The sequence below is a fragment of the Eumetopias jubatus genome, unplaced genomic scaffold (assembly GCF_037043125.1).
Source record: "Eumetopias jubatus isolate StellerSeaLion01/CBP00866 unplaced genomic scaffold, mEumJub1_p1.0 scaffold_5, whole genome shotgun sequence".
In the NCBI taxonomy this organism is placed as follows: domain Eukaryota; kingdom Metazoa; phylum Chordata; class Mammalia; order Carnivora; family Otariidae; genus Eumetopias; species Eumetopias jubatus.
Genome location: NW_028274811.1, coordinates 115,599,931 through 115,625,524, shown reverse-complemented (window position 1 = coordinate 115,625,524; position 25,594 = coordinate 115,599,931). Strand labels below are relative to the sequence as shown.

The following is a 25,594-nucleotide window of genomic DNA, read 5'->3' as shown; positions in this document are numbered from 1 at the left end:
TTTCATGAAATCAAAAGGATTCCACGTGAAACTACTGTGTTGTGTCAGGCACTTTGTAAGCATTGTGAAGAGCTGTGAGGGATCTGCGCATGCACTTTGAAGGTGAAGCTCCTTACATCCCCCTTCCACATCATCACTGAGGTCTTATTTAGCTGCTAAAATGCCTCTCTGGCCACCCTTCTCGGTTTTCCAATATTTTATTATCTCCTGCTCCAGAGTGATGTGCCTTTCCTTGAGAAAGAGGCTAGTCTAGCATCTGGTATGATACTTGGCACATATTAAGAACTCAAATAGTAAACATTTAGCAAACAGTAACCCTAAACAGACCGTAGTTATCCTCTAAGAACAACACTGAAATTCTGGTTTTCATTTATTGAAATTGTTTTATTTTGTGACGGGTAGGGATGGGGGTACAGGAAAATAGAATGAAACAGTTTCTCTTTTATAGTGTAATTACAGTGTAAATATGGCTTAAATCGAAACAGTAGTACGTAAAAATGCCCAGGAGAAACTCATGTCAGGGTATGCCAAAATATACCTCTGAGCATTGTCCTTATTTTTGTGAAAATGTTTTGATTTTGTAAAAATGGCAACTGCTCACTATGAACAACATAAAACACAAAGAAATTAAAGTCCTCTAGAAGTCAAATTGCCAACCACTCAGTATTTAATGAACATCCATCTCTATAACTTTAAGTATTAATCCACATCTAGATAAATGTATCCTGTTACATAAATGGACCATGCTACCTTTCTTTTTTTTTAATTTTTTGTTATGTTAGTCACCATACATTACATCATTAGTTTCTGATGTAGTGTTCCATGATTCATTGTTTGCGTATAACACCCAGTGCTCCATGCAGTACATGCCCTCTTTAATACCAATCACCAGGCTAACCCATCCCCCCACCCCCTCCCCTCTAGAACCCTCAGTTTGTTTCCCGGAGTCCATAGTCTCTCCTGGTTTGTCTCCCCCTCCGATTTCCCCCCTTCATTCTTCCCCTCCTGCTGTTTTTTTATACCTTTCTTTTAATAGGTTAATATATCATTGACTTTTTTTTAAACAGACTTCATTTTTTAGAGCAGTTTTAGCTTCACAGCAAAACTGAGCGGAAGGTATAGAAATTTCCCAACTGCCTTTTGTGCCCCCACATGGGGGACAGCCTCCCCCCACTCTCAAAATCCCCTTCCATATCAGACTGGTACAGCTGACGAACCTCACTGACACATCAGAATCACCCCAAGTCCACAGCTTACATTAGCATTCACTCTTAGATGTCGGACATTCTATGGATTTTCACAAATGTATAATGACCTGTATCCACAATTAGAGTATCATACAGAATCATTCCACTGCCTTAAAACTCTTCTGTTCATCCTTCTCTCCTCCCTAACCCTTGGCAGCCATAATTCTTTTACTGTCAACTTTTTTTTCATATACAGAATGCATTTTTATCAATTGTTTAATGACTAAATTGCACTGCATTTTGTGCATGTATATCCAATAATCTACCTAACTAGTACATAATGGATAAACACAAATTATTTCGTTTGGGGGGTGTTTTTAGTCTCAGAAATAGTAATGCAACAAACAGGTTTGATGTACTCTTCTCCGCACCACATTTCTGATTATCATCCATACAGATGGGAAATGGCTGGGCCAAAGGGCGTGCATTTTCTACCTTTCGAGCCTAGTGCCACAACCTCCTAAGAAGAGTTAGAAGGTTCAGGAGACTGCCTGTTTTCCTAGATCCTTCCCAGCACTGGGTTTTATCTATCTTTGTAAAATTTTAGCATTTACTTTTTTAAGCCCATACTCTTTCCTTTTACCATTGACTCCAACCTGAAAGAACTGCAGAGCTGCTTCATGTGGTAATGTTACCTGCTGGATGAAAGACCTTCAGGTCAAAGGAGAGTACTTCCTTAATGTATCAACCAGAATTTGGAACGGGACTTTTGCAGCAGTAAGTATAAGCTTTATTTGTTGGGCTTATCAATAGCAAGGATGCATAATGTTTCATTGTCAATAAATTCATACCCTTCAACAAAAGTAGCATCTGACTAACATCAGCAATGCCCAGATGACTCATAGCAATTTTACCCTGGAAGGCAATAGGCTTCTGATCCCTTTCCAAAGCTTGCCCAACCTGGTTATGCCTCAGAATCACCTGGGGTGCTTGTAAATCATCAGCTTCATAGATTCCATGCCCCCCTCCTACATTAGACTCTCTGGGATGTCAAGATCCTCTGTGCTGTCCTGGGCACAATGGGCCACCTGGTTTGTCTTCGTCCTCGTGCCCTTGATTTTTCTGCCTTCCTAGTCACTTTAACATGCCCAAATCAAAGTGCACATGTTTCTGTCTCCTTCCTTGAGCTCCCAGCTAATTGACTGATCTCAGCCCACCGGGTAGACTAGACGAATCCTGCCATGGAGCCACTCTGTTCTCGTTTTACCCTCTCTCTGGTGAAAGCTCAGTATACATATACGATTTTTTTTAAAGTCCTTCCCAGCTCATGAAAAGTTTGAAGAATATGTCAAAACAATGTCAGTGATTTTTCCATTTGGCAGGTGTGACTCTGCAATAATCATATCTGCTTTTAGCTGAGATTTCGGTAGCCAGAATCTCAGTCTGGCATGAAAAATAGGATAGACAGGGCTCCTTAAAGCTAACTACGTAAGTAGCTAGCTATTCATTTTATCGACACTGGCTCTGGTTGAGGCAGCAAAATAAAAATTAGTCTGAAACCTCCAGAGGTCCTCATGGCTCTTGTGTTTTTTGTTTTTTGTTTTTTTAAACGAATAATGACTCGTCCAGGTGCTTACCAACCACAGTCCATTCCCTATTTTCTAACCATTTCATGATCTCTCCCACAACCCCATTTTCCCTGCTATGGAGTTTTAAGATTAGAGGACTAAGTTCCCTCCGAACTTATCCCTGGAACCAAAATATGAGCAATATTCTTGGATAAAGACATAATAAAAAGAGGAACAGTGAGAGGGAGGGGAACAGAGAAGTGGGAGAGTGTAGGAGTGAGGAACTGGGTTTTCCTCCTGCTTGCTTTTATTTTGTTGTTGGTTACATTTGCTTTCAAGCCTTTCAGACCCCTCTAAATCCTAGAAGATGGGAAGCATGCAGTGAATTAGACCACTGTCCCAGCTGATACAGTTTGGTGCCAGATTTCACCAATTGGTTCTTGTCTAAGCCTTGGATTTGAGGAACAAATGTTTTCCTTAGCAACCTTGCCAGCTGGGAAGGAAAACTGTTGCAAATCAAAATGCAATCATGCTGGCTCTGTAAAAAGCCATTTGGGTTTTCTTGAGTTTCTTTAAAACTACATTATTTTAACTGTAAGACTTTTAAAAGTACCCTCCCAAACGTTGTTAGGAGCAGCAGTCTCATTTCTAGGAGCAAATTTCTGAAGAAGTATATTTACGCTTTTTCAGTGGTTATGGATGAGCTGAAAAACCCCGTGAGAGTGTCTGTCGAGTCCCACACATCTTCCTCCTCCATGAAAAGGTCAAATGTTTATTCCCACCTTGTTTTCAGCTATTTCAACAGTCAAATGGATGTTCTCTGGCCACCTAGGAGATCCAGTCTGAAATACAAATCTCATTTCCTGTAGTAGAGTCCATTAGCATACTGCCTTTCACCCTTTTTCTGATGCACTGCAAGTAGACATTTCCCTAATTTCATTACAAAGTGATTGCTCAGGCCTCTGCATCAGTGGCATGGCTGGCTGCGGTTTGTAAGGCAGAGCCTTGTGAGCGCTAGCAGGTGTATTACTTCACTCTCCCAGGTTCGTGTGGTGTAGCTACCCCAGGCAACAGGATATCGTGTGCACGGCTGTGCAAAGGGGCAGGCTTGGGAGGGCAGATCATTGTTGTGAAGAAATTCTTTTTAGTCTACAGGGACTCTGAAACCAGCATCATTTAAATGCTATTTTTCTTTTTAAAAGAGACCATTATCAATACTGTGAATGTTTCCCCAATAATGTGTGCTTAAGACATGAGGGATCAGGCTTCACTTCTGATGCAATCTTCCATCTTGAGAAAATTAAAACTAATCATACTAAGCCGGGGGAAAGGAAATAAATTGCTCACTTTTTGGATATGCATTCTTTTTCTGGCTCCCAGATATAATTTAGCAAATCACCTCATGAAGTATGTTGAAATATGTGCCTTGGTAACCAGAAAAACTGAATCCTAGTAGCCAGAGCGTAGGAAGGCAGTTCTAAATCTGGGCATTGTATGCTATTTCAAAGTAAGCATCAGTCCCAACATTTGCATTAGAGAAAAAACAAAATACACATCAATAATGTATCCATTGAAAAATCACTTTTCTCTAAGTAGGTCCAGGAATAAGTGTAAAGTTATTTCATATTACATGGTTACTAGTAACAGCATGTGTCCTTCCTATATGCCTGTCCCAAATCCAGTATTTTATACAAACACTTAGAAACCTGAAATTATTACTCATTATGTAGCTTGACAAAAGGTTCAGGGTGTCTGCTGCTGACATGCATGGTCAAGTTTAAGTGTACTTTTACTGTTTTTATTCTGATTTTCCATTCCATTATTTGACTTATTCAGGTAAATATATAAACTCAAGCTTGCAATTTTCCCTCATGATGAAAACTTCATAAAGTTTTTAAAAATCTGAACCATGATCTTTCCCAATTAAAAACTGCTGATGCCTGAACTTCACCCCCACTCCCAAGATTTGGTTTAATTTGCTATTATGGCCCAGGTATCCACATGTTTTCAGTTCCCCAGCTGCTTCCCATGTGCGGTCCTACACATATCACCGATTTAGGAACATAAGATTCTTGGGGCTTCATAGGAGCCCTTTGCTCTTGTCATTTTCCACAAGCAAATAAATAATAAACATGCCAAAGTTGTGTGTGTGAACTTCTGCTAGGATAAAACCTATTCTTTATTCTTATGTTCCAGTCAACTTTCCAGACCGTACAGCTGAGCGCATCTGCAGAAATTGACACCTATAACCCTCAGATATATGTGATTGAAGAAAACACAGTCACGGTGAGCACATCCTGTCACCCCAGCGGGCACTAGTCTCTGATAGGCCTTCCTTTCTGAAAACTTAAGAATAGTGGCTCTTCTCACCTACACGTCTGTACAAGTTTCTTAGTGAAACTCTAAAAACCTAAGTTTATTACGTTAGGCTTATTGGCAAAGTTGTTTGCTACTTTACTCTAAAATGTTCAGTGATATGCTCGCCCTCCACACTCCCCGACGGCCCCCATCTCGTGTTGGCGAAGCTGCATCAGAAGGGACAGTCCACTGCGAGGCACAACAAAAGGGGCTCCTGCTGTTTGCGGCTCCCTAATCCAGGCCTCAAGCAGCTCTTCCTTTCTCTTCTTGCTTTCACAGCACAGTCTACATCTTAGGCTATGACATTCAAGTCAGGCTTATTTGAATCACATATTTTATTTTATTGTTTAAAGAGAAGTGCTTAAGTAGGCTTAAGGCATTTATTAGAGGGTTGGGGGGGTTTGTTTTTGTTTTTTAGTATTCCTTATAGCTAGATACCGGCACTGTGTGAAGTGTCCATTCATGAGTTCTTATACTCTAGAAAACTATGAATGTTCCCCTTGACTTAAAAAAAAAAAAGTCTTACGAAGAAATGTACTTTCAGAGGAAACAAAGGCTCACTGTTCCAAGGGCTGGCACAGGACAACTTTCCTTTGCAGTGAACCTCTGGTTGGAATAGGCCATATTTAGATATAGTGGGACTTCCAAGCTCAGCTAATTTGCTGGCTGAGCATTTTCCTCCCAATGCTTTTGTTAACAAATGGAAGCCCCAGTTTAAGACTCTGCCCCAAAACCAGCCTGGCAGCTGGCCTCAGTCCACTGTTGTAGCCATTAAAAAGCCAACGGCCCTGTGAACTCTGGACCTCTCTCAATCCTTGAGAGTAGGGCTCACAGCACTGGTGGCCCACTCTGGTCCCAGGAGAAAGGATTCCAAGAAAGGATGCTGTTCGGCCCTGGGCTTACGACCCTCAGCAAAGGTCCACACCCTCTCTTCAGAGGCTGGGATGTGGAAAATCAGAAATGGAGCCAAAGGAAATGTGGACTTCAAATTCAAAGTATTATGAACTTAGCAGTACTATAGATATTTTGAAAGTTCATTTTTTAAAAAATGTAGTGTTCAGACCCTTTGAACATCTGCCGAGGTCTTTATTTTTTTCAGAAAGCACTATTTCAATTTTCAATACATTTATCTAACAATTTTAATGAACGCTTTAGATTTTTTCTTGATTTTCTCTTGTCAATACTGATAAACAAAGGCCAACTATTCCTTGTCCATGAAAATACATTTTTAATCCAAATAATCTGGATAATTTTTTGAATAATATTTGGAATCCAGATAATTAACTGGCATATCCCTTTAGGTAGATGAGCGATTCTTAAATTTATTTGAATCCCAGTCCATTTAAAAATCTGATATAAAAATTTTTATACTCATGGATCCCTTTGGCTCCATGGACCCTAAACTGGGAAATTCTGGAATGAAGAGTAAAGGTATGACTGCCATTAAGTCAGTTACTTCATTCCTAAATTGTAAAACCTTATTTTAGCTCTTGAAAATATAAATGAAAAGAAATATAATTACCAAAAGGCAAGATAAAGTTCAGCCCAACTCAGAAATTCTGTGATGGCTCATCTGCCACTGTAATGTAGTGTTAAATCAATCAATAAATTGGGTTTTGTCGACTTGTTTTCCCCCAAAACGCAGCTCTTAATATTCTTAATATACTTGGTGGAGGAAATGGCAGTGATTCTTTCTGCAATTAAAAAAAATACATAAAAATATATATACACACACATATATGTATGTATGATACCATTTTATCATTAGAACTCTTAGGGCAGCCATTCTATTACAAAGTCACAAAGATTCCCAGGAAGTAGATCTAAGGAATCACAAATAGCCTAAAGGACAGTTTATCACTGAAAAGGTCAACCTGAGCCCTGAGCCGTTACTTCCACTTTTTAACAATCTACATCAAATAACTTGAGTGAGTTAAGTGAAAGCAATATCTAGGATCCTAGTACAAAGCTGCTGTTGCTTAATCACAAGGGATCTGGGGTTGTTAATTTGTTTGGTTTTCGACTCCCCTCTCCAAGTCTGGACTCCAAATGCTGTCACTTGACGATGAGACGATGCCAGAAACCAAAGTTCCTATTTTATAAATAAAGCATCTGAGGTTGTCCAAGGTGACGTATCTACTAAATACAGACACAATTAAAAAGAGAGGAAACTGGAAAACTTGTATTCCTTGCCTGTACTTTGCAGGAGCATTTTCTCTAGAAATTATACTGCACAACACTTAGCTGAGGAATGAGATCATGAGTGAGTCACATCACCTTTCTGGACCACCATTTATAAAATTAGAGAATTTGATGAGACCATCTCACTTTCTCTGGGTGCTACAATTAACTCAATTGTTGCATATGTACATTTACAGATTCCCATCACAATAATGAAACCTCATGAGAAAGCTGAAGTTCCAACTGGAGTTATAGTAGGAAGTGTAATTGCTGGAATCCTTTTGCTATTAGCTCTGGTTGCAGTTTTATGGAAGGTAAGAAAATTTTTCATATTTAAAAACATGGGGCTCCTAAAGACATCTGTCTTGAATTTCCTTATCAAACGGTAGCCTTAAGTTTTATATAGTACCTTCTCCATCGTAAGAGAAAAGGAAATGCAAAATTTGTAAATTCTCACTTATGTCCTTGAAAACAATCAGTAAGGATTTTAGATCCTTGGTCTTGGCCCCTGTATTTTTTTTCAGCCTGCCTTACATCCAGACCCCTGAATGTTTTGTTCATCTGCAAAATAAGCAGACCATGGAAAATTTAACTTGATGCAATTGAGAATTCAGTTCAACTCCCTGGGTACTATTTCCTTAATGAAAAGCTGACACCAGGTCACAGTGTGCACACCACCCCCCTCCAGAGCCCCGAGAGTCCCAGAGGTGCTCTAGTGGGAGGCCAGGGCGGGGGCAAAGACGCCATGACAAAACAGCCCATGGGTAGTAAACTGTTTACACCCGCATCTTACAGCTCGGCTTCTTCAAAAGAAAATATGAAAAAATGTCCAAAAATGCAGATGAGATTGACGAGACCACAGAACTCAGCAGCTGAGCCCCCAACAGTCTCCTGGCAGCATGCAGCCTGGGTTTGCAATTTGCATGAATGGATTTTTTTTTTTTTTTAAATCCCAGTGTTTTATGTGTAATAGGTAAACTAGCCTGATATTTTACAAAAACTGCAGGTCAGTTTGGAAAGAAGAAATGGGGGGGGTGGCTAGGACTATAAAGGGTAAAAGACTTATTTTATATGGGGGGAAAAGTATCTTTCCATTGGCTGGTCCAGAGTTTACATTATAATGTGCATTGTTTCAGAAAAATGAAATGCTTACAAACATGAGAAGTCTTAAAGAAAAATATAACCTTTCTCCAATTGGGGGGGAACCCCAATCATTGAAAATGATTGTTTTTAAACAGTAACAACAAAAGTGGAAGGACTTGGCATAGATACAGAATTAGCTTGGCTACTGATGTTGATGGGGAGAAAACAACAGGTTTTCAACTTATGCTGCTCATCCAAAGCTGCCACAGAAGTTAAAGTGATAATTTTCTTAATAAAGTAGGGTAAAATTTGCTGTTGTCAGCCTGCAGCTGCCTTCTCAGTCCCTTGTTTACTAGGATGTACTTATCAAAACATGCCTGGATACCTGGTAGGAGCCCAGAGTATGCTTTCTGGAGAAAAAACTTCCATTTAAGGGTGGAGAGGGGGTAGCAGTTTAGAGGCCAAAGCACAAAACTTTGTTTAAAATCCATTAATATCACAATGTTTATGGTAAAATCCTATCTGCTAGAGGCCCAGCCTATGCTATAGGAAGTAGGAAGTTGCCTTTCTCCTTCAGGATGCCCAACTTACTAACTTGACTGGCTGGCAGGGACCTAGTTTGAATTTTCAGAAGATGAGTAATTTCTTCGGCATCCTTTCTCCTTCCGGACTAAGCCACTCTCCCACCTCCTGGTGCCCCCATCTTCTAGAAGCTCCCTGAGGCACGCCTTCCTATCCAGTCATCCAGAGTTAACCACCTTCCCTTGGCCCTTGGCCCAGTCTCCCATTCCTTGGGGGCAGCTGCTCCACACCAGGTATGAGGAAGAAAAATCATCTCACATACTTATGTGAATAATCTCCTTAACTCCAGGGAGCTATTTATTGGTAAACAAGTAAGAAAAATAAGCCAGAGTGAATTTCTAATTGTTGGAATTTCAGGCAGTGTAAAGAAGCAAAAAAAAAAAAAGAAAAAACAACACGGGAATTTGCAAGAAACTACAAGGAGATATTGGAAAGCACCAAATTGGCAGTTATACCCTCTGTGTTTTTGTGTTGCTGGAGGACTTAAACTTCCAGAAGAATGACTGCCACCTGGGCAAGTCTGATCCCTAGGTAGCCTTTTGGTCCCAACTCCTGAGACATTTATTTGGTCAGACAGGGATGAAACCCATTAGTCTGTTTTTTAACAAGCATCCCAGTCACCGATGTACATGAACTGTCTTGGGGATATACCACCCATTTCTCCTTCCGCACTTTGTTTCTGAGCCCACACATTCTCCAGGAGGGACTGGGAGAAAGGCAGAGGGACTATTTCATGTCAGAAACTGCATACCTAAAGCTTTGGACAAGTCACTTTGCTTCTTTACACTGCAGTGTCCACATAAGAAAATGGGAAGACTGGGTTGGAGTTCAGCAGCAATGCTTTTAGCTTTAAAAGTCTATGATCTGGATTTCTTGTAATTACAATCCTCCAAAAACCTGACTTTGAAAACGGGCATATGCCCGTGCGCATCTGGTCCTGACTGCCCTCCTGGTCCAACTCCTGTGAGCTCTCTCAAGCTATCTACATTCATTTATTTTGTATTTGACAAAGCAAAACTGGGGCGGGGGGGGATTAGCCATAAAATGTCAGGGGTTTATAGCAAAACCATGGTATTCTCTAGATGTGCTAGAGCCCAACTCTTAGGAACAGCGGTGTGGACTCTGAGTCCAAAACTTCTTTGAGAGTAGAGGAAAAACATCACTAAGTTGATAAAGAGTATTTAATAAACCATCTAACTACTGTACACATATACATACTAGTTCTTCAGGGTGCTACACAAAGAATTCTAGCAGGTCATTCCTTTCTTTTTACTCTGCCCCACCTTTCTTACAGAAGCACTAAAACCCACGGTGAGTTTGAGAGCTTTGGCCAAGCCGTGGCTTAGGTAATCTACCTTGCCAGCATTGTCTCCATGAAGTAGCTGGGTTACTACAAACTAAAAACTTAGCCACTTGTCTCTGTACCATTTACTACCCTAGGCACTACTGACGTGAGGGGCCAGGTAATGCATTCTTGCAGGGGACTGTCCTGTGCCTTGTAGGATGTTTAGCATCCCTGGCATGGAGCATCCTCTGCCCCAAGATGTGACAATCAAAAAATATCTCCCGACATTGTATCACGCCTCCTGGGAGGCAAAATCACCCCAATGGAGAACCCCACTACACTAAGAGCAAGTGGCCTAAATATAAATACGCAACTTCTGTCATCAGATCAAAATTTGAGGCAGGGGCTCTAGTGAGTATTTCTCAAGCACTTTTAAGCAAAGGTGAGGATTTATCCAAGAAATTAAAACAAAACCCACTGCTTGAAATAAAGTTATGTATTCCTATTCAGCCACACTTTTGTTTTAAAAGTAAGTATAATATGGGGCTTAAAAGATACCATCTTAAAGTTTCCATTTCATAAATGGTATATAGACAAGATCTGTAGAACGTGATTAAAAACAGTTGCTTCGTACATGGCTGCCACATAAGCCATTTAGAAAATAGTAAAATAGTTTGTGAGGAAGCTGCCTTAAGACTTGAAATGGTGCATCATTCATTTTGGCAGCAAAAGAACTCCCAACTAGAAAGAAATTTTTTCTAGCTGGCAGTGTTCTTTTTATAAAATAGAAGTTATCTATTAACTGTGAAATGAAAACTAAAACCAATTTATCATAATCACACAAGTGATTGTACTAAAAGCTATTATAAAAGATATAATTTTATAATGTATTTATCTATTCTGATATACAACTGTAAGTTAATATATTAAAAATCTCAAGACATTAAACAGAAAGCAGGATCCCTCAAACTGAGCACCCTGGGCCATCTTTGCTATTTCAGTTTGCACACAGAAAATACCCGCACCCATGCCTTTTCGCGATTATGCCCCTCCTGTACATTAAGCATACCCATTATAAACAATTTGAAAGGCTAAACATCTAAAGGTAAAAGATACACGAGGGTAAAATTTGAAATAAAAATGTTAACTACGTCTTTGAACCTTAATGAAAATGTAGCCATATGTAAATACAAAAAGATGGTTTCATCTGTACTGGATTTTGGCAGATAAAGTCAAAATAAAAATGTATATATTGCACAACTATGTTAGAATTGTATATTTTTTAAAGAGAAATGGTCTTGGATATTTTCCTTCATGTAAAGTATAAATCTTTAAGATGTAATTAACTGGTTTTTGCCTTTTTTCTCTCCACAAAAAATATAAAAATGTATGCATGTTCATCTAATTGTACAATTCATTTCTGAGAAACAAATCGAATTGGAAAAGTAATCAACATTCATATGAAAAAAACTCAACTTTGAAAATCAAGCAAAAGTGTTACTTAACTGTAAACACTCTTTATACCACATTATTGAATTATAATTAAAATAGCTTTGAAAATAAAGTTATATTACTTTGGACTTTTAATTTTATGGCTTGTATATTCATTTCACTGTATTTACCTTACACACACCAATGGAGTCTTGAACATGTTCTGAAACAAAGTAAGAATTGGAAGGATGTATCTAATCTCTTAAATTACTAGCAGTGACCACAGGATGTTCTGTAAGAACCTTAAACTACCTTCATGGTTTAAGGACTAGGTGTAAAACCTTGCCTCGAAATATGTGTCCACAGATAGGCAACATTCCATCACCTAGAGCCTATTACAAAATGCATATCTCAGGTGCCATCCGGAACTACTGAACGCCAATGGGAAGTTTAACAAGATCCCCACATGATTCATATTACATCACATAGTAAAGTCTGAGAAGCACTGCTCTAAAGCACAACTTCTCACTTGAAATAAAATGTGTGCTTGGAATAGAGAGGAAAAAACGTTGGCCAACTGTTGCAACTTGCCAAAGCAGTCATCTGAAGTTTTTTGTTTGGTTGGTTGGTTTTTTTTTTGTTTTAGCAGTAAGCAGGAGAGTTTAAATATTTTAAGAATTAAATATGCTGAAGTTATTGTTAGGAAAGGTACAGAGCAAGCTTACCGACTGGCCTTCACTGTACAGATGGCACATTAATGCAAAGGTTGGGTAGCACATGCTTCCATCTACATCGATGCACAAACGTCTCCCATTCCCAGATCAGGTGACCTCTCAAACGCCTTCCTCAACCTTGCCCATCTCAGTCCTGGTGAACCAAGCTGTCAGGGCGGCTTACCACGGAACTACCACCAGTGAGTGTGTCTGGTATGCATTGTACATGAAAATACAACTATGAAGAAAAAGAACATTAGTTTTGTCACAAATCTATATATTAAGGCTACCACTTTATCCCAAATTGGAAAATTTTATATTTACTCATTTTTAAAATTCCTCTTATTCTACATCACTTTTTAAAAACTACAAACAGCATTTTTAAAAATCCCATCCTCATCCTATCATAACCCCTCAATATTTTAAATTCGGGTACCAATTAAGCCCTGGAAATAATCTTCCTCAAAGCCAGACACTACTTTTCATCTAAGAACCACTCCAACCCTAACTTAAAGAAAAAGGCTAACTAAACTGAAATTTTGGTTCTAGGCAAAAGAAAAGGAGCATCTGACTCAAGCTGCTCCTATTGCTGGCTCTGCTGCCCTCTGCCGGGTCAGCTACTAACTACATCCCAGATCACTCCCGCCTCAAGAGACCTCTTACAACCTCCGCGCTCCGCAGACGTCACAGTCCGGGAGTGGGGGAGGAGCAGAGCGGAAACCCACCCACTCATGCATTCAGCCAGATACCTTCACACAACAGCTACACATGTGCCAGGTGTGTTTAATCTGGGGCACAATACTTTGCACCAACAGCACTTTCCAGTGCCTGGTAGTGGTGGGGACATTTGACAGAAACCCCCTTACCTGAGAAAGTCTAGAGTCTAGTGATGGAGAAAACTAACAGATATAGTCCATCAGGTAGCATTAAGGGCCACAACAAGATAGAAAGCAGAGTAAGGGACCAGGACTCCAGTTTGAAATAGGATAGCCAGAGAAGGCTCTGTGAGGAGATAACACGTAACCGGGGATTGATATCAAGTGAGGAAGCAGACTGTGGGAATACCTGGAGGAAGAGCATTCTAGACAAAGGAACAAGTAAGGGCCCTACGACAAACTAAGCTTGTTGCAGACCAGCCACAGCAAAGCAGGGGCGCCTGGAGCAAGTGAGGAGCAGGCGGGAGCCCAATCACAGACTGTAAGCCACGGAGAGGACAGTGGGTGTTCTGGGATTGGGACTGGCTCTCAGAAGGTTCCAAGGAGAATGCAGTGACTCAGTGGGAGGCAGAACGGCAGCAGGGGACTGTCAGCAGGCCACAGCAGCAGTCCAAGAGACATGGAGTGCTGGCTTGGATGAGAGATGTGGCAGTGGAAAATGGAAAGACATCCAGGAATCCGTTTGCAAATTCTCCGATAGGTTCGCTCAGGGACTGGAGATCAAGACTCAAAGTACTGGCTTCTTGACCACTATTTCTCACAACAAACTGAAATATATTGTGATTCTAATATCATATTCAAAGGACAAAACCATCCATAAAATCACAAAGTACTTCATTCATTGACCATCTACTATTACCTTCAAAGAAAATAAAATCCTTTTCAATTTGCTTCTCATTGGAAAACACTTAAAACATTAAGTAATCTGAACTTCCTACTTCATGGAAGAATATGTCTACCACCGACATCTTCCCTCACATTTCAATTACTCTCCCGCTGTTTCCCCAAAGCCTTTCCTCTATCTCTGGTTCATCCTGAACACCCACTTGCTTTTTGTTTCCCTTTTGCAACATGTTACTGGTGTAATATAAGACTGTACTTCATTAAACCATCCTAACTTCTGGGAAAGAAAAATCAAATTATGGTTAAAGACAGAGGTTTACCAAATTTAATTTTAGTATTCTTAAAAAAATGTGTGACTTAATCACTGGCTGTCCAAAAGCATTCTTTGTTTCTTTTCCAAGATGATGATGATTCTTCATACATTTCCTGAAAAACAGAACCATAACAGGTATTCAAAACAGAGTGGCTTAAAAATTCAGCTACCTCTGAATAATTCAGGCAAATGAGTATCACATCTGTTTAAATCTGCTACTCTTCTAACAATCCAACAAACATTTGTATGAGGCACTAAGAGTAGAAAAATGAATAAACATGTTCCCTACACTTAAGGACCCCCAATCCAGTGGGAGAAACAATAGAGGAGAAGATCTAACAAGACAAGGTACAACCACAGAATGGAATAAACAATTCCATTCGGGAAAATGTCGGGAGACAGCCTGAGCAAGGTCATGCCAAAGATCAGTGGAAGATCATTAGTTGTAAACATTTTTTTTCTTTCCAAACACATCTACTACTTCAACATTTCTAAATATGTTTTTCCGTAGGCAGAAGGGGTATTTCCACTAGGTGTGAAATTAAGTGACCACCCACAGAAGTTCCTAAGTAGGTTTGGGCTGCACCCTACTGACAACTGTGTGTACCCCACCTACCTTCCTACCCCTTGCCTAGATCACCAATGATCTCAAAGCACAGGTGGGACTAGAACCCCACCAGAATTTAGATACTTCTTGGAAGGGAGGGGAACAAGAACGTATCACTCTTTCTTCTCACTCTCCCATCAGATTCTATTCCTGAGGGACAGAAATCCAAATTCGACTTTCCTCTGAACACCTGTATACCCTTCTCACCCTCGATACACAGAAAAGTAAATAGAAAGCCCAGCTAGTCCTCAAAGTATAAAAATGAGATGATCCCCAACTCCTACCCGCTCTCTTATTCTGGAGGTCTACCCTCTCATCTACTTCCTATCAGCTGGCTGTCCCTTCTTCCTCCCTGGTAAAGAAAACTACCTCTGCCCCCCGGGCTCACAACTCAATGTACAAAGCCCTTCCTACCGCACTCTATTCAGGAAACGGCCTCATGTAGTCCATCAAAATTGTGGCAGCTTTGTTCATAGCAAAGCCACCATCTATCTGAGCTTCACTAAGCACCAGGACAGTTTTCTCTCACATATCGTATCTTCAAATCCCAAAGTATCCCCTTATAAGAACAGGTTTCACTTTTTATTCAGAAAATAGGGTCACTGAATTTCACAGGCCCTGCGTCAGAGTCCCCACATTTGCTCATCTCCACAACTGACTGAGGTGGTAGCCTCCTAGGAAAGACTCACCCTCTGGTCCTCTGCTCTGGCCTTCTGATCTGAGCAGTAATTCATTCCTCAGCTTTGCTACCAGCCAAAATGCTGTGGGCAATTCTACACTCTTAAGTGCAATCAGAAGTTTGAGAATTCAGAATAATCCCACTGTCATTACTACACCAGGGAAGAAATTAGGGAGTTGGGTCTTTTCATCCCTTCAGAATGTCCTCTTTAACCAGAGATTTGCTCTTCTTGATTGGTTTGATGTGTTGACAGAAAATGAGCTAGAATTTCCTACTTACATTTTAAAAATCCACTCACTATGCAATTTCTCCGGAGGCAATACCCAACCCTTTTCTTTTCCTAAAAAGAATCTAGAGTTCTTTGCTCTTTTGCCTTTAGAAATCTGTTTTAGCTATTGCCTAAGTAGCCACGAATTATTCCCACTCTCCAAAAGAAATTCAAGGGAATTCTAATCCAAAGAAAATGAATTCATACATGAACCAATGGGCCAGTCCCGACTAGGAATTCCAGTTGTTACTATCTACCGAGGCCTAATCTGTGCCATGCATTCTTTGGGGCATGTACTTCTGTTTAACAAACCCTGGAAAGGAAACATTACATAAACACCCTATTTCACAGATAAAGAAAACATGATTCTATACAGTTAGGAAAGACCTATGAATACAAGCTCTATATGTAATCTTATTCCTTATCTTTTAAAAATTTGTGAGAAACGGCATCAGGGAAATCCAAATCAAAACGTCAATGAGATACCACCTTATGCCACTCAGAATGGCTAAAATTAACAAGTCAGGAAATGACAGATGTTGGCGAGGATGCAGAGAAAGGGGAACCCTCCTACACTGTTGGTGGGAATGCAAGCTGGTGCAGCCACTCTGGAAAACAGTATGGAGGTTCCTCAAAAACTTGAAAATAGAGACACCCTATGACCCAGCAATTGCACTACTGGGTATTTACCCCAAAGATACAAATGTAGTGATCCAAAGGGGTACGTGCACCCTAATGTTTATAGCAGCAATGTCTACAACAGCCAAACTATGGAAAGAGTCAAGATGTCCATCAACAAATGAATGGATAAAGAAGATGCGGTGTGTATATATACATATAATGGAATATTATGCAGCCATCCAAAAAAAAAAAAAAACCGATAATCTTGCCATTTGCAATGAAATGGATGGAACTAGAGGGTATTATGCTAAGCAAAATAAGTCAATCAGAGAAAGACAAGTATCATATGATCTCACTGATATGAGGAATTCTTAATCTCAGGAAACAAACTGAAGGTTGCTGTAGTGGTGGAGGGTGGGAGGGATGGGGTGGCTGGGTGATAGACATCGGGGAGGGTATGTGCTATGGTGAGCGCTGTGAATTGTGTAAGACCGATGAATCACAGACCTATACCTCCGAAACAATACATGTATTAAAAAAAAAAAAAAAAGAAGATAGTAGGAAGGAAAAAATGAAGGGGGGGAAATCGGAGGGGGAGACGAACCATGAGAGACTATGGACTCTGAGAAACAAACTGAGGGTTTTAGAGGGGAGGGTGGTGGGGGATGGATTAGCCCGGTGATGGGTATTAAGGAGGGCATGTACTGCATGGAGCACTGGGTGTTATACGAAAACAATGAATCGTGGAACACTACAGCAAAAACTAATGATGTAATGTATGGTGACTAACATAATAAAATAAAATTAAAAAAATAAATTTAAAAATAAAAATTTGTGAGAAAAATCATGTCCAAATGGCAAAAATAGTTATTTTCTTACCTTTTTCCATATGGGCACCTTGGCTTTTAAAGTATCAATGGCATAGCTCACAGCTTGGAGGGATGCAGCCCTATGGGCTGAGGACACAGCAATGATAATGCTTGCTTCTGACACTGGAACTAAGCTTTAACAAAAATGAAGAAAAAATAATGCCATTTCTTCTGAATCTAGTTAAAGAATCTACTAAACAGATAAAAAAAATTCCAGTAAAGCATTCTTACAACTAAACATCCAGTTCTGTTTTACATAAACTTCCAGGTTAGTTAATAAAAAACAGTAACTGATTCCAGTTGCATTCAGCAGAGGGGATGCTGAGGTTGTGGCTAATCTGTTAGCATCGATCCATTAAACCTGTCTGATGGGCACTGAGAAAAAGGCCTTTCAGTGATTCTATCTGATTCAAACAAGGCACAGTGCCAGGTAATGCCTAGAGACACAAACTTACTGCATGGTGAGTATAATATAGAATTTAAAATATTAAACAGAAATAATCATAGAATTGGTAAAATTAATAAATTAAAATTATTAGTAATAAAATAGCAACTAATGGAAAATAACAGAATGGAGTCTCTATTGCTGGGTTCTTTTTAAAGCATGGAACTCCAGGGCGCCTGGGTGGCTCAGTTGGTTAAGCGACTGCCTTCAGCTCAGGTCATGATCCTGGAGTCCCGGGATCGAGTCCCACATCGGGCTCCCTGCTCGGCAGGGAGTCTGCCTCTCCCTCTGACCCTCTTCCCTCTCGTGCTCTCTATCGCTCTCATTCTCTCTCAAATAAATAAATAAATCTTTAAAAAAAAAAATAAATAAAGCATGGAACTCCACTCTTCTTAGTGGTACGAAAAGACAAATTAATTTAATGACCTTCAGAGGCATTAAAAAAAAAAAATCTATTAACAGACTTGTCATACAAACTGAGTCCAGACTATGAAACAATTCTTTAAAAGGCCTTAAGGACTTTAGCACACATTAGCACAGGCCATCTGTGTGGGGGAGCCTTGGAGTTTTGGCACATTTGGACTTCGTTACAGCATCAATGTTGTCTCCATCAATTTGGAGACAAATGTCTCCAAATGTTACAATGTAACACCCAGAGTGTCTCCACTCTGCCTGCCAGAATCACTCACAAACCTTCCTCTCATGGTAATACAGGATTCCTAAGGAAGATTCCAGAATCAGAATCGGTACAAAGATGGAAAACAACTGCAATTAACTTTTAAATTGCTAAAGGAAATCATACCCAAGTCTATGAAACACTGCTATGTGTTTGACTGGCCATTTCTGCCGAATGTCACTACAGATCTTTCTGATTTCATTTTCTGCCATTGGGAGATATGCTTCATATTCTAAGCTAATGACTTTTTTCCCTTCAAAGTTATTTCTTGTAGTCCCTAAAAAAAAAAAAAAAAGAAAAAGAAAAATATTAAAATAAGGTTTTTCCTTACAATAAAAACAACACATTAATAGAAAAGAGGATTATTTTTTAAAAGACAAGCAGCATACCGATTTGTCTAAAAAATGCTTTGAAATTTTCTAAAAACAAAAATCTGGTTAGAAAAATTAAAAATAGGGGCGCCTGGGTAGCTGAGTCAGTTAAGCGTCTGCCTTCAGCTCAATCATGATCCCAGGGTCCTGGGATAGAGTCCCACATCGGGCTCTCTGCTCAGTGGGGAGCCTGCTTCTCCCTCCCCCTCTGCCTGCCCCCTCTGCCTGCCGCTCCCCCTGCTTGTGCTCTCTCTCTCACTCTAATAAATAAAATCTTTTAAAAAAAAGAAAAAATAATTATCACAAAGATACAGAAATAAAATGACACTGATTAGGCAACATACCAAAAATACTCATAGGACAAACCAAGATGGGAAACATTATGCTCCCAGGATTATCAAGTCAGTATCACTATCATTTTTCCCCCTCAATATTTGGAAAACACAGAATTCTCCCTGCTCATAATGACTTTTATCCTACTCTTTTAATGCCTTTAATATAGGTTAATCTGAAGATTACTAAAACAAAATAAGAACCAAAAAAAATTCTACCCACCACCATGGGTAATCTTGGCTTACTGTTCTCAGTATCTTAAAATCCTCTATTAAGACTGAGCATGGGAAACACTTGCTAATTTCTCTTGTCTTATGCAGTCAACAGATGCTGTGAACATGACAACTCACCTACAAACAGGGATACTGCACCACAGAGTGGAGAAATCACCAACTGTGAGGCTTCATCTATGGACAGCTTCTCAGTGGTGAATTTTATTATCTCCTTAGCTGACTCTTCAACTTCCTTCAGATCTTCCCTAGAAGATATTAATAAACCTTAACATTGGTACTAGAGGCAAAACACCCAACTTACAGACTGTTTTTCAATTTATATTTTTTGTACATTAGATGTGATAGAATGATAAAAATAAGCAGGTGTAAAATTTTAGCAAAATCCAGCATGTTTATAAATATTCCTAATGAATCAAGGAGAATATAAAAAGGAATTTACCATTAACAGGATCAACTTAAAATGTAATCCATCTCATGTGCCACTTTATTCCAAATTCTGGAATCGCTGCTCTTCTCTGCCATCATGGGGTCGGTCCGACATCGACACCTCCATCCACACGCATGCCACCTCTACCCACTCTATTTCCATGCACCACACCTAAACTGCCTTTTTCTTTACCCAAAAAGAAGACAAGGAGGACAGAAGCAATGCTGACTCCACAGGAACTGGACTCATTTCATAACCGGACATAATCCAGTAAGTAACTGAAGAAACAAGGAAATGAACTGCGTGCCTATCACCAGATGTTGTACAAAGCCCTTTGCCATGCATTTCTCATTTCATTCGTCAAGCATCTATTACATACTCCCTAAGAGACCAACCCCATGCACTAGACAAGGACCAGGGAACAAACAATCTGGCTCCTGCCCTCAGGGCACCTACACAGGAATGGAGAAACAAAGCAATAGAGAAAAATTATATATAGGGGTAACATAAAAACAAACAGGGTTCTGAAGCAGAGCATGGGTGCTGGGGAAGAAGGGCTGTGTAAGAGCATCAGGGAAAGCCTTTCTCAAAGAGATAGTATTCAGGAGTGAGACCTGAAAGATAAGCAAGCAGTCCTGTAAAGAAACAGGGAAAAATGCCCCCAGGCAGAGACAGACAGAATGGCAAATGCAAAGCCTCTAGGACAAGAAAGACCAAGGTGTGCTCCAGGATCTAGGGGGAAGCTGGAACCTAGGGTTCAAAGGAGGGAACAGATGGGCTGAGAATGGGCACGCAAGTCGGGCTTTGCAGGATGAGGAGTCTGGATATAATCATAAATCTGAGGGGTTTTATTCACATTGAGAAAGAAGGCTCAGAGGGGTTAAGGACTCATTCAAGGTGATTCCAGTCAGGGACTCTCACTAAATCCAACATTCTTTTCCCTATACTTCCAACTACTGAAAAGAAAAGCACAAATATTCACATTCCACTGGATTCTAAGATGTTTCAACCTTCTGTACGTGCCACCTGAGCTTCTTACAAGAACTTAAAGGTAACCCAAACATGGTCTACGCTCTATGAACTTGGAACCATGCCAAATTCCTAAACTTGATTCTGTAAGGACATGGATTCTAAAACCCCATGATACAAATCCTGTCAAACACCTTCAAACAATACATAATGCTGCTTGAGTAATCTTTCTAAGCTTTCCAAAGAACATCTTTAATCCTCTCTTTCTCGCGCTCTCTCTCTCTCTCTCTCTCTCACACACACACACCCCTTTAATGGCAGCATACTATTTTCTGAATAAATTCCAAACCCAAGAAAACGGCATTTTTCTAAAATCATGGTGGTGATATGGTGACAAGTTTCCCAGTAAAACTGAGAAAAATATCTGACAAGAAATTCTACTATTTCCAAATAGTGGGACTAGGAAGGATCCAGTCTTTATCAGTATGATGGGGCACTTGCTTTGCAATATATATTCTTCACTTTTTGGGGCACTGCCCTCCAACAGAGTGGAGGAAAAAAATAGGTGAAAAAAATAAACTGGCATCCTTGGTATGTTCCTTTCTTTAATGAAACCAAGGTTTTGCCATTATGATATTTACTCTTGATTTTGGAGAAAAGCCCTATCACATTAAGGTTTTCTTTTTTTTTTCATTCCTAACTTACCAAAAACTTTTAATTAGGGATAATCATTAATTTCTACATTATTTGCTCTTCAGCTGTCAATAAAGTAGCCTCATTCTCTCTCCAGACTATACTAAGAGATATTCTTATGCATCATCCTACTTAGATAAAGACTATGCTGTTCGGGAAGATGCCTTGGGTCCTAGAGCTACCTGCAACACAGCTGTAAGAATAAAGCTGTTTCTTTACACCTGGAAAACAGTAAGCTTTCTCGTCAGGCACAGCGGTCTTTCGACATTTCTCGTACCCAGGAGAGCTATTATCCTGTATTAATAAACATATTTGTGAAAAAGTACAGAGAATCCAATAATCTGAATTCAAATGTTGGCTCTGCCACTTATTAGCTATGTGATCACAGACAAGTCTTTTAACTTCTCTGAATTTTAGTTTTCCTTCCTGCAAAATAGGAATATTAATACTCCAGCATCCAGCACTGTGCCTGACACATAATTTCAATAAACCATTTCAAGTGGAGAGAATGAACATGTCAAACTGACATAAAATTAAACTGCTTACAAGAAAACAGACGTAGAGAGGACACACAGATATGTATAAGTCTGTCTACATCAACTATCACAGCAGCAACTAATCTTTACTGGCACAGACAGACTTACAAAAAGTATATACTTAAAGCAAATCATATACAAGTTATCATCTATGTGATCCTTTTCCACAAAATTGGTTAAAAAAAAAAAGTATCTCACACACCCAAGTGGCTCATAACCACTACCCTCCACTAATGGGGGGGATAATGGCAATTTCGTCCCCCGACCGAAGCTGGAGGAGTTGATCTCCAAGCTCGACATATTCTTGACGGACAGCAAATATCACCTGATTTCTGACATCAGCCAATCTGAAGGGAAAAAAGTATAATTAGAAGTATCAATGTTGTGTTAGACCTCAAATCTCTTCAGCTGCAACTAAAAATATCACATTAAATATTACCTCATGAAACACAGCCTGCAGAGTTACTAATTAAACCAATTCATATTCTGCAGAGAAAGTACACATCCCCTGAAGAACATACTTATTCACCACAAAGAACACAGTAAACTGCTAACAACTCTTTAATGAGTGTTGTGTCTCAGGGATTTAAACAACGACCTAACCCCCACCTCAAAAAACAAACAAACAAAACAAAAAAGACTAGATCACACAACATTCAGACCAGGTCAAGAAAAAAAAGAGAGAGATTTCCTAATCAGTACACGCCCTCCCCAGGAGATCTTCTCAGTACACAAGTATACTAAGTGTATCTCAGAATTTTCCCACAAAACCAGTGTCTCTCAACAGGTAAAAGGTTAAAGATAAAGCAGGACCAAGGCCCCACCCCATTTCATCGATTATCAGGGCACTTTAAGAGCAACTCAAAGGGGCACCTGGGTTGGCTCAATCAGTTAAGCGCCCAACTCTTGATTTCCACTCAAGTCATGATCTTGGAGTCGTGAAATCGAGCTTCGAGTTGGGCTCCACGATGGGTGCAGAGCCTGCCTAAGATTCTCTTTCCTTCCCCCTCTGCCCCTTCCCCATGCTCTTGGAGAAAAAAAAAGAAAAGAAAAAGAAAAAAGAAAAAAAGCAACTTAAAATTTGATATGAAATCAAGAATAGTTTTCCCATTAAACCTACATTGTGGAGTATCTTTTACAATGCACTAGGACTTCCCAGTTTAAAAATCTACTATACAGGGGCGCCTGGGTGGCTCAGTTAAGCGTCTGCCTTCGGCTCAGGTCATGATCCCGGGGTCCTGGGACTGAGCCCCACGTCGGGCTCCCTGCTCAGCGGGAAGCCTGCTTCTCCCTCTCCTCCCCACCTGTGCTCTCTCTATCTCTGTCTCTCTCTCAAATAAATAAAATCTTTTAAAAAAAAATCTATACAGACTTAAGTGACACAATTAAAATTCCTGGAACTCCTTCAAATAAGCCATAATTATACTTCGTTGCAAAAAAGGACTTGAAGTAGGAACAAAAGCAGTAAATTACAGATTTTTAAGAACCAGAAAAAATCAAATATTATGAAAACTCGATTCAGCAGTAGCTACAGTTTGTGAGCTTTCACTTTTCTTTTAATCTTAGAAATTTCTACTTTGAGTTCTCTAAAGAAGGGGCAGGACATAAAACTAAAGCACAAGTTTTCAACCTAATTTGTAACAATTCCTGTAATGTTATAAAAATGCAGAACCCACATTTTCAGTATTTTATAAATTATAAAAGCAAATATGTTCATGTCCCTTTGGCAGTATTCCAGCTCACTGTGGTTTTTATTGGTAAAATATCTTTAGCTTTCTTTAAGAAATTGTGCATTTTTAGATACCAGAATTTATTAGTTACAGAAAAACACGTCTACTGACCCTTTTTGACATTAAGCATGGAAATAAAAATGAGTTTTTCTCTAATCATTTACACAGTTTTCAATGTTAAAAAGCGCTAATCATATGCATTCTACAAATTTTTAACTACCCAGGATGTCGTGCTTCTATCTCATTCCACAGCTGCAATGCTTTTATTTCCTGTGGCACAGAAATGGTCTCCGAGCGAATTCCTGCTATCTCAGCACTTTTTGCAAAATATAACACTTCAACCTGAAAAGGAGAGGAAATGCCTTTAACAGTAATAGACCTTTTCTGTCTCCGTGAGCTTTTTCTTTCCAATTACTTTAATCAAAAACAAATTTTATAAATTAGAAATAATTAAATCACCCAAAAAAATGTTAGTATAATTACAAGTTCAAATTTTGAAAACTCTTTGTTTTAAGCACAATTCAGACTAATTTCCAAATCCTTTTTGGTTTTATGAATGTAAGCCTGCCACAACAAAACCCTAACGGTATCTTCTTAAAAACCATTAAGTTGTCTTTTGTTTGACATAAAATTATAGCATCTTTTATCAACACTTAAGCAGTGAACTGATGTCTGAGTCAAGAGATAAATTACATATAACCAAAAAAAAGAGACACGTCTTTCACGCTTGTCATATGACCCTCGATTTTAGTCCACATTACATCGAACCCAGCTGCCAAGGATTAAGTTATGCAACATACAAACCCTGACGTTTGTAAAAGCAGGTGGGTTTGATATACAGGTTAAACTGGTATTTCCTAGGACAAACCTATGCCGTCAGCCTGGTATCTAAGAAATCCGACCAATTAAATAACCCACCTGTGCCAGTGTGCAAATTATTCTCTACGAAGTAGAGGTTTGCAAATAATCAAGGGTTTGCAAATGCATATACGAAGCACCTTTTTTCACAAGAACTCTTAGTTAAATGCATGAACTTGAAAACTGTCTTTGCCAAAACGTATAATCATAGAAGCATGGGGGCGAAGTCGAGGGTGCCTTTAGAAACCTCTGACGCCGTCACCTCGGAGACCAAGAGTTCGCGGACAGAACTTGACCTTCTTTCAGGCAGCCGAAGTAAAGCCTCCGCAGCCCGGAGGGGCAACACTGGTGGTAGTGGGCGCGGCACCGGACGAAAGACTCAACTAAGGTGGCTTCGATGAGGATCCGGCTGAGCAGGGCCGTGTCTGTGGAGGGAGGAAGGAAAGGGGGCAGATGCACCTGTGAGCGTGCCTCACCCTTACCTGACATCGCAACACCATCCCGACCGCGGAAGCGGAGCAAGGTCGACGAGAGCGCAGGCGCAATCTGACGGCTCTTTCCGCCCACACAGGGCCTGCGCAAAACTAGCTCCGCCCCGCTGCTTTTTCCGCACCGTTCCAGCTGCAGACGGCTTCGCAAAAAGCTCAACTTCCACTTGCTGGTGGGTAGCGGTGGCGAGCTTCAGCTGTAAGTATCACGAAATGCGGAAATGGCCGGCCGTTCATGCCCGTCTTCTTAGATGAGAGGCCGAGGTGCGGGAGAGCAGACACCGGTCTCTCCTGGACACTTGTCACCTGCGTCATGGAAGTTCGGCTTTCCCGCTCGTTCATTGTAGGCTTGTCTTTGACATTTCTTATCTACCCCAACATCCGGTATAAGATTAATGTCCCTTAAAGGCAAAGCATTCAATTTATCGGAGTATTCGAACTGTGTCAGATTTACACTTTCCCGGTTTACTAGCTACTCAGTAATTTGTCCAATTGCTATCTATCCGTCCAACATTTCCAACTTTTTATCAG

At 40.0% G+C, this 25,594-nt stretch overlaps 2 protein-coding genes across 4 annotated transcripts in view; one reads left to right on the top strand and one right to left on the bottom strand.

The window, feature by feature from the left end:
- ITGA2 (integrin subunit alpha 2) overlaps window positions 1-8,515 on the top strand; it is a 112,453-nt gene extending 103,938 nt beyond the window's left edge. Inside the window, exons 27-30 of the mRNA XM_088023509.1 lie at window positions 1,851-1,964; window positions 4,952-5,041; window positions 7,492-7,608; window positions 8,090-8,515. Of these exons, the coding sequence (XP_087879635.1) occupies window positions 1,851-1,964; window positions 4,952-5,041; window positions 7,492-7,608; window positions 8,090-8,170 (402 nt within the window). The 3' untranslated portion in view covers window positions 8,171-8,515. The remainder of the gene's footprint in view (window positions 1-1,850; window positions 1,965-4,951; window positions 5,042-7,491; window positions 7,609-8,089) is intronic.
- Window positions 364-25,051, bottom strand: MOCS2 (molybdenum cofactor synthesis 2). Of its 3 annotated transcripts, none has more exons than XR_003607918.2 (8): window positions 24,636-25,051; window positions 23,938-24,059; window positions 22,190-22,334; window positions 19,480-19,607; window positions 18,552-18,702; window positions 17,315-17,438; window positions 12,401-14,373; window positions 364-6,807 (listed from the first exon to the last, which is right to left on the bottom strand). XR_003607918.2 is itself a non-coding variant. In XM_028096485.2 (8 exons), the coding sequence occupies exons 3-7, from the start codon at window positions 22,285-22,287 to the stop codon at window positions 14,305-14,307; spliced, it is 570 nt and encodes a 189-aa protein (XP_027952286.1). In that variant the 5' UTR covers window positions 22,288-22,334; window positions 23,938-24,059; window positions 24,636-25,051; the 3' UTR covers window positions 364-12,626; window positions 14,268-14,304. The 3 variants fall into 3 exon arrangements, 2 of the variants coding, with proteins under 2 accessions (XP_027952286.1, XP_087879636.1); XM_028096485.2 differs by having other exon boundaries at window positions 364-12,626; window positions 14,268-14,373; XM_088023510.1 differs by having other exon boundaries at window positions 364-14,373.
- Window positions 25,052-25,594: the final 543 nt, after the last annotated feature.

What these genes read in the sequence shown, in the direction of transcription:
- MOCS2 (XM_088023510.1), bottom strand. Translation starts at nt 22,287, where the DNA reads ATGTCGAGCTTGGAGATCAACTCCTCCAGCTTCGGTCGGGGGACGAAA. An exon ending in AGTGGTTATGAGCCACTTGG is followed by an intron (nt 19,608 to 22,189) that starts GTGTGTGAGATA and finishes AATATCTTCTAG; the next exon opens with GGAAGATCTGAAGGAAGTTG. An exon ending in GCAGTGTTTCATAGACTTGG is followed by an intron (nt 17,439 to 18,551) that starts GTATGATTTCCT and finishes TTTTTGTTAAAG; the next exon opens with CTTAGTTCCAGTGTCAGAAG.